General features: G+C 49.7%; 2 protein-coding genes across 2 annotated transcripts in view; one reads left to right on the forward strand and one right to left on the reverse strand.

The window, feature by feature from the left end:
• Positions 1-228: 228 nt before the first annotated feature.
• On the reverse strand, positions 229-1,560 carry LOC116023490. The gene has a single exon (XM_031264492.1). The coding sequence runs from the start codon at positions 1,558-1,560 to the stop codon at positions 229-231; it is 1,332 nt and encodes a 443-aa protein (XP_031120352.1).
• A 5,602-nt stretch (positions 1,561-7,162) lies between these two features.
• Positions 7,163-8,833, forward strand: part of LOC116023492 — a 4,230-nt gene continuing 2,559 nt past the window's right edge. Inside the window, exons 1-2 of the mRNA XM_031264493.1 lie at positions 7,163-7,416; positions 7,568-8,775. Of these exons, the coding sequence (XP_031120353.1) occupies positions 7,163-7,416; positions 7,568-8,775 (1,462 nt within the window). The remainder of the gene's footprint in view (positions 7,417-7,567; positions 8,776-8,833) is intronic.

Genomic DNA, 8,833 nt, shown 5'->3' on the forward strand with positions numbered 1-8,833 from the left:
TCGATGAGTGCTCGGGCCTCATCCGGATATAAACACCTTAGAATTGTAGGATCTTTTGTATAACACGTCTCCAATGAGCTCGTAGGTCGGAGCTCGCCTCTTAGCTACCTTAGCGTCAGCCTCATCGAGGTGTAGCGCCCCCGTCCTCTTATACTGCACGAGGTGGTCCAACCAACATGGAGGTCGGCTTTGTATGGGTAGGACTGGGTATGCCTCCAAACTTGACTTTTAGAGATCCTCTATCCGGGTGATTTTGGAGATATACTCCGGGGCTCCCTTGCTGAGCTTGGAGAGCATATCCGCCTCGGAGTTCTGCTCCATCGGGACCTGTAGGATCTCATGCTGGGCAATTCGTCCCAATACTCGAAGCACCACGTCGCGATACCGGATCATTTTCTCGTCATTAGCTTCGAACTCTCCAGAGACTTGGCCAACCACCAGCCGGGAGTTGCATCTGATCTTCAGCTTTTCGGCCCTCATGCTCAGTGCGAGTTGGAGGCCACACAACAGCGCCTCGTACTCTGCCTCGTTGTTGGACAACTTGAAGTGGAAATGAAGCGCGTAGTAGGCGCGAAAACCCTCCGGGGTTACCAGGATGACCCCGCCTCCACACGCCCTGCTGCTCGAAGATCCATTAATGAATAAGGTCCACCATTCTTCCTCTTCGCTTCTCGCCTGCTCCGTGGCGTCTCGGGCGGTGCACTCGACTATGAAGTCGGCGAGTGCTTGCCCCTTGATGATTGACCTCGACTTGAAGTGGATGTCGAACTGGCTGAGGCGCATGGACCACTTCACGAGCCGGCTCACCGACCCCGCACCCCGTAGTACCGCCTCCAGGGTTGGTTGGTGAGCACATGCACTAGATGGGCCTGGAAATAGTGATTCAGCTTCTTTACCGTGGCGTCCACCGCGAATATGGCTTTTTTTCTGTCGGTGAGTAACTGAGCTTGGCACCTCGAAGGGCCCCTGGGTTCCCGTGTCGTCCCGGACCAACACGGAGCTAATCGCGGCCTGTGAGATGCCCAAGTATAGATATAAGATCTCCCCCTTTTCAGGCTTGGCCAAGGGGGGTAAAGACATCAAATAGGCCTTGAGGTCGTCAAAAACTTTTTGACATTCAACCGACCACTCAAAACCGTTGTTCTTCTTGAGGACCTCGAAGAAGGGTAGGGACCTCACGACCGACCTCGAGAGGAAGCGGCCGAGGGCGGCTAGCTGACCATTGAGGTGTTGGACCTCGCGGAGGGACCTCGGAGGTTCCATCTCCAAAATGGGCTTAACCTTATCAGGGTTGGGTTCTATGCCTTTCTTGGAGACCATATAACCCAGAAACTTCCCCCCGTGTACCCAGAAGGTACACTTCTTGGGGTTCAAACGTAAATCGAACTTGCGCATTATTGAAAATACCTCCGTTAGGTCGTCCGTGTGGAGGTCGGCCTCGGCACTCTTCACAATCATGTCGTCTACGTAGGCTTGGAGGTTCCGGCCGAGGACTTTCTTGAAGACCTTGGCGACCATCCTTGTGTAGGTTGCCCCGGAGTTCTTGAGTCTGAATGCCATCACTCGGTAGCAAAAAACCCCCTCTAGGTGGTGAAAGTGGTCTTCTCCTTGTTGGCTTCGTGCATAAATATTTGATGATAGCCCCGGAATGCGTCCAGGAAGCTCATGAGCACGCATCCCGCTGTCTCGTCCACTAATTGGTCAATGTTAGGTAGCGGGAATGGATCCATGGGGCACGCCTTGTTGAGGTCCGTGTAGTTCACGCACATCCTCCAGGTCGGCGGCTTAGGTGCGAGGACCACATGGGCGAGCCACTTGGGGTATAACACCTCCCGAATGTGTCCTATCTCATTAAGGGTATCGATCTCCTTCTTCACAAAATCGCGTCTCTCCGCCGAGAGGTACCTCTTCTTTTGTTATACCGGCTTGACGGTGGGGTCTACCGCCAATTTGTGGGTGATCACTTCGCGGTCGAGGCCCGGCATGTCCTCGGGGCCCATGCGAACACGTCCTTGAAGTGCCGGATGACCTCGACGATCCGACCCCGGAGGTCGGCCAGCAACCCTGTCCCGACCTTGACGACCCTCTCGAGCCGATCGAGGTCCAGCATGACCTCCTCGATCTCGACAATGGGCTCGGTGCGGGGCCGACCCTCCTCGCCTTGTAAAGCATTCTCGCCGATAGTGGGGACTTGAGGTATCTTTTGCCGATTTGGCGACATGCTTTCAAATAGCAGCTTCAGCTACCCTTCTGATCTCCTCTTGCCACGCCGACCCCGGTGAGGGTAGGGAACTTCAAACATAGGTGTTCCATGGATATGATGCTCTGGAGGTCTTCCAAGGCGAGTCGGCCAAGAATGATGTTGTGTGCGCATTCGATCTTGACGACCACGAACTCGACCTCCCACCTCTTGACGTGCAGCTGGGTGCCTATATCCACCTCGAGGTTGATGGAACCCTCTGTCTCGATGGAGTCTCCCGTGAACCCAGACAGCGGGGTTCTGACTTGTGTTAACTTCTTCCTTGATAGGCCGAGCTTGGTGAACGTGTCATAATACATAACGTTCACTAAGCTCCCCGTGTCCACCAACACCCAGTGCACAATGACGTTGTTGATGTCCAAGGTGATCACCAAGGCATCACGATGCGGTAAAGGGCAGTCTGGGAGGTCGTCGTCCATGGAGGTAATAGGCTCCCTCCTCGGCTTCTTTTCATGCAGTTGGCGGACGACCTCCCACGCATAGAGGTTCCGATCCCATTTCTTCCTTTCTGATTGCGTGTCTCCCCCTTCGGGGCCTCCGAAGATGACACGGATGATGGGGCTCGTCTGACTCCCTCTCTTCCTCCTCAGTGAGCTGGCCGAGCTCTCTCTTGCGCGACCCGGAGGCGGGTGGCTCGGAGCAACGTTGCCTGGGCCTTGAGGTAGCCCCTTTGAATGAGCTCCTTGATTTGCCTCTTGAGAACCATGCATTCGTCGGTGTCGTGCCTGTGGAAACGGCAATATTTGTTTGGGTCTGCGTTGGGTGACACCTTCAAACATTCAGCCGGGTATGATATGATGCCCATGACCTCGGCGTGCTCCAGAATAGCACTCACTGGATGTGTTAAGGGGGTGAGACAGCGCAACAGGGCCAGCCGCGGTCCCCCTTGGCATGGGGGCCTCAGAACACGGTATTCCTCCTAGGGCGCCTTGTCTTGCCGACCCCGCTCCTCCTCCTTCTTCTTCCTTTCGGCCTCCTCCACCTCGGCGAACCTCGTCGCCTAGTCCTACAACACCGCATACATCTTCAGAGGACTCTAGACGAAGCCGCGGTGGAAAGGTCCTGATCTGACATTGCTGGTGAAGATCGGTATGGCTGCGTTTTCATTGAAATTCTCAACCGACCTCACCTCCTTCTTCCATCTGGTGAGGTAGACAGTCAATGTCTCCGTGCTCCATTGTTCCAACTTACACATATTGGCGAACTGTTTCTTCTTTGGGATGTTTCTTGCAAAGCATGACATGAATTTCCCCGAGAGGTCTGCAAAGGTCGAGATGGATCTCTCGGGCAAAGAGGTGAACCAGTCCTGTGCTTGGCCATCGAGGGTCGCGAAGAAACCTCGACAGATGACGGCATCACTTGCCCCCACCATCATGATTGCGGCTCGATACCTGTGGATGTGAGCTCGGGGGTCGGCCGACCCCGTGTAAGGCTTTATGGTTGGGAAGCGGAAGTCCCTCGGCAGCGGCTCAACCATGATATCATCCGTAGAGGGGGAGGTCAACACCTCCTGAGGTTCAGGAGACCCTTCTCTCGCTTGAGCTCATCCATCCGCCTAAGTAACTGTTCCATCTCGATGTTGTGAGAGCTCGAGGGTCAGCCACGAGTCTCCCCGGATTGCTCTATGCGCGAGGCTTGCTCCCGCCAAGGTTGAGCACGGGGCTCAGGGCTCGGGGCCCTTCGTGAGGCTAACCCCTCGGCGGGTGCCTTGTTGGGGGGTCCAAAGTCGAGGAGTTCACGGACTGGGACCCACGTGCTCAATCGTCTGAAAGTGGACTTGGTAGCCCGGGTCGGCCGGGCTCTTCCTGTCTCACGCTGTGTGGGCCGATCTCGGGTGGCCTCGTCCCCTCCCTTCCTTACTGAGGGCCGAGGAGAATTGACCTCCCCGTTTACGCGGGGCTCGGGGGTGCGAGGTCTGCGAATGCTCAAACCCTCCCCCGCCGTGACGGACCGGGTGGGAGAGCCACAAGGCTCCCTTGAAGTCCATCCAAGATCTGCGTCAACACGGTATTGGCTTGCCGAAGCGCGGCCATCCCCTCCTAGAAGCCCGGAGCTGGAGCTGGAGGGGGCGGGGTCAGCCCGGCTTGACGGTTATTGTTGATCACGTCTCGAAAGTCGCTGGCTGACCTCACGGGCAGGGTTTGACGACTCACCGTCGCGTTAGGTTCACCGGCACGGGAGGGAGCACGATTACCACGTGAATTGTGGGAGTTGTCGGAGTTAGATCCAGATCTTGCCATAGCTATTGGAAAAAGGAATAGCACGCTCGGGCTTGTATGTCGAGCTCTCAATGAAAGCACCAATGATGAATTTAATTAACCCGGGTAGCCCGCATCAATAAACCCGATAAGTTTATAGGGGGTATGACAAGTAATGGATCAAAGTGTACCTCGGAGGTAGTTTATATATTGAATAAAGGATAAAGCTATTACAAGATTGTGTAATAATAGGACAAGAATGTCGTTTGGACAAAGTAGTTGAAGATGTTTCAATAGGACAATGTTGCATGTTTTTATACTAATTCTAGGCCCAACCGCTCGGAGAGAACCACTCTAACGGCCTTGGACCGCGTCTTGCGCCGGGAGGACCGCGTCAAGCTGTGACCCGAGGCCGTGGCCGAGCCAGGAGCTCGGCCAAGACAACCCCCGGGGTTGGCTCACGAGGCCGGGGTTGGCCCATGAGGTCGGCCAGTCGACCTCGAGGGGTAGACTTGGGCCTAAGACGGCCCAGCCGGGTGGGCCCGGGTAGGCCCCGTACTCCTGCTCTAGGTCGACCCGTGGTAGACTCGGGTAGTATTTATCCATCAATAACTCCACAACTCCAAATATTATTTAAGCTTGCATTGTATTCCATCTGAAATATTAATCTCCATTACTATATAAATATCCAACACGGTCCACAGTAAAATTTGCGCTACAATTGGCCGTAATCCAAATTATTGTTTGCGGAGTCTCTTGGCAGCACACAGCCTATTACGGTCTAAGGTGCGTAGGTGTATTGGGGACAGTAAATACTCATCCATGTGGAATTCCCCTTGGTTAATTGGGGAACAAAATCCCGTCATATCAACCTAATGCGCCAGTCCTTAGTGTCATCGACGATAGTTTCTTTGATGATTTTGGATGGTACAAAATGGGACGAAAGTATTGTTAGAAATATTCTAATTCGCCATAGTGAGGCCGGTGCTTCGTATTCCTATTAATCCTGGCTATACTGATTCTTTGTTCTAGGATGGTGATATTCAGGCTCTCTATACTGTTAAAAGTTCTTATAAATTTCTAGAAGGGAACCTATCTCCCCAGTCACCTCAAGTTTTTTCACACTGGAATCTTATTTAGAAGTAGAACTTACCGCCTAAGGTGTGTGTTTTCTTATGGAGAGCTGTACGAGGTATCCTTCCGACCAAGCAAAGGACAATCTACGTTCAAAAAGAGTTGGCATATGTAGCTAATGCCCTGGTTATCTGGTGACGGATGAGACCATCCTGCATGCATTATTATTCTGTCCTAGGATTCATACCCAGAATCTGATTGATACATCCAGAGTCACACATCCACTCAACATTTCCCGGGCTGGTAGATTATTTTATATTTGGAGTTAGATTGTTCTAATGGTGTTTGGGCAATTCTCAATTCCCAAGAATCCTACTGACTATTCATATGCGGGTATTGTCAGGACCGAGTGTCAGCCAATTGTTTTCATCATTTTAAACGAATAGTTGTTTTATTAGTAGGGCAGAGAACCAAATCGCTCATACCTTAGCTAGATCATCGAGCTCTCATTCTGATTTTTTTTGTCGTGGGAGTTGAATTGGTTCCCTTTTCTTGTATTCATCATTTGCTTTCTTAATATGGGAAGTTTTTTTTTTTGAATTTTTTTTCTTTCAAAAAAAAAACTTGAACCAAACAACCCCTAAAAGGTCAAAGCCCAAATGGTATAGCTATGTATTACAAAACAGTAAACAGGAAACAGAACATAAGAAAACCCATGACATGAAACACAAAGGAATTAAATTACAAGAAAAAAACAAATGTGAAAAACAATTGGCTGGTTAATCACTTCAACTTTTGTAATAGAAAATATAGGATGTTCTTGGACACTCATTCATCAAGCATAAAAGGATGAAGAAGTAATCTCAGCCAAGATAGTAAGACATCTACACATATAACCACAAGGTCAAAAGTTTGAATCCTTGCTTCCTTGGTTTAAGGTGATCAATTATGGATAACCTAAGCTGGTTTACTTTCTTGTGGTCTTTTACCAGTTAAAGTCACAAGACTAAGCTGGTTTACTTTTTTGTGATCTTCTACCAGCTAGAGTCACAAGATTGGGTTTACCTACCCACGAAAAGATCAAGCGTTTTAGATTATTGAAGAAGGGTAGTGGTATAGCTTGTTGGAGGATATAGTAGCTAAGCAAGAAATAGTCAGGGGTTTTTATGTACATACACATTATTTTTGTTTGATAGCTTTCTTTCCTTATGTCATCATATATATATACCTACTGTACTTCTTCCTTCTTCATATTGTAAGCTTCAGTTTTCCATTCATCAATACAACATACGTTATCCTTCTTTACTATCACTGCTGTGTGTATTGCAACATGGTATGAGAGCTCGCCGGTGAAGGAGCTATGCCGCTTCCGGCACCGGCGAGTCACGCTGAGCTGCGCCGCATTCGTCTCCGGCGATCGATCTGCAGAGGAACCTTGGTCCGCCGGCAGCATTTCAACCCATCGATTTTTCAAGTTCTCTCACACAATCGATCAATCGATCGATCATCATCCGTTCAATCGCTTTACTCCTCCATCGATGTCTCCGCACACACTATCGAACCTCTGGACCACTCCTGGAAACTCGGCAATGATTTGGCTGAACCTAGGGTTCTGTTATGCGCCGATGCTATGATCAATTTCACTTTGAAGAAGGATATCAATCAGTATATGGAGCTCAAGTTTGTGTACGCCAGCTTCATTAATGATGGAGACGACATTTCGCGCAGCGCGATTTTCAAGGATCGTAGTTTGAGCACAGTGCTTATCGGTCCTCTGTTTGTCGTTTTTGATCATACTTCATGGAACAGATCCATGAAGGTTGGAGCAGAGTGCTCGTTGATTCCCTCTTCACAGCCTTTAATCATAATTCTCGAAGCAGATTCGTAGAAAGCATGAGCAGAGTGCTCATTAATCGAAGTTCGCGGAGCAGATTCGCGGAAAGATCGAGCGTAGAGCTCGTTAATCTCCCGTTAGATTCACTTTGCATTCAGAGTTTGATCGTTAATCCCCAGTTTATTGGAGTTTCCCGAGCAGATCCGTGGAGATTTCGAGCAGAGTGCTCGTTAATCCTACGTTTTCGGTCTTCAATCGTAATTCCTGGAGCAGTGAAAGTCTGAGGCTCGTTAATCCTCTGTGCATCGTTGTTTTAGTTAATACAACGGCGTCGGAAAAAGGAGATGGTAGTATAGCCAAGATGTGGAGCAGATCCACAAAGAAGAACTGGAGTACGTTGATAGAGTTTTTTGTTCCGTGGTTTTTCTTGGCCGGAAAGCAGGTTTTTCCGGTGAACTACGAAGATGAGGTGTCACAACGGGAAGCTTCGCATTCTAATGATCTAGCAGCAACGCTTGAGTGCCTCCAGGATTCGTTCGCCGACGTCAACTTCGTAGGTGATGTGTGTCTCAAGGTGCGCAAGGCGGAGGTGGTGCTGCGCGAGGAGTCTCCCAACGAAATCGGTTACGAGGAGTTTAAGACCGACGTCACCGCATTGTTCCTGGCCGTGCATAACGGCAATGTCGCACTAGTGAGAAAACTGCTAAGTATTGGAGCAGATGTGAACCAGAAACTTTTCAGGGGATATTCTACTTCAATAGCTGTGAGGGAGAACCACCTTGAGATTTTAGAGATGTTACTCAAGGCTGGGGCTTCTCAACAGGTCTGTGAGGGAGCTTTGCTAGAAGCCAGTTGTTATGGACATGCAAGGATGGACATATTGGTTTATTATTTGCAAGGTGGTCAAGTGGTTTGCACTGTCTATGAAATGGTTGTTGTTTGGGTGCAGAACCAGCTTAAGCAAAAGGTGGTCAAGGAGAAAGTTTTTTATTCCAAAGGGGTTAATGATCCAGATTATGTTCTTGAGGTGGGTGATGGCCTGTTTGAGGTGTTGTCTACTTCTGCAGCCAAAACCAATGACTTGGCAGAGCAAGAGAGTACAAAATTAAAGGGTAATCTCTCTGAAGTGATCTCGAAAAATGTTGATCAATTGAAGTATCTGCATAGTCAAGTTGCTGAGCAGAGAGTTGAACTAGCAAATAATGCTTCCAAAACTAGTTTCTTGGTGAATCAGCTAGAAGTGGACCTGAGAATGTACTTTGCATACCAGGAACTCTCTTCTGCTTTTGAAAAAAAAACTGTTCAACTGCTTGTTGGTGATGTTCTATGGGAGATGTTCAATGATACTTGTAAGAGGCTGAGAATCATGAAGAGTTCATTGTTGATTGAGCAGGAATCTCATTGTGCTTGTCTCTCTCACTTTCATGCTAAGCTCATGTCCAGCTTACGGGGGGGGGGGGGGGGGGG

Source organism: Ipomoea triloba, chromosome 6 (assembly GCF_003576645.1).
Source record: "Ipomoea triloba cultivar NCNSP0323 chromosome 6, ASM357664v1".
NCBI lineage: Eukaryota > Viridiplantae > Streptophyta > Magnoliopsida > Solanales > Convolvulaceae > Ipomoea > Ipomoea triloba.

What these genes read in the sequence shown, in the direction of transcription:
- LOC116023490 (XM_031264492.1), bottom strand. Translation starts at nt 1,560, where the DNA reads ATGGCATTCAGACTCAAGAACTCCGGGGCAACCTACACAAGGATGGTC.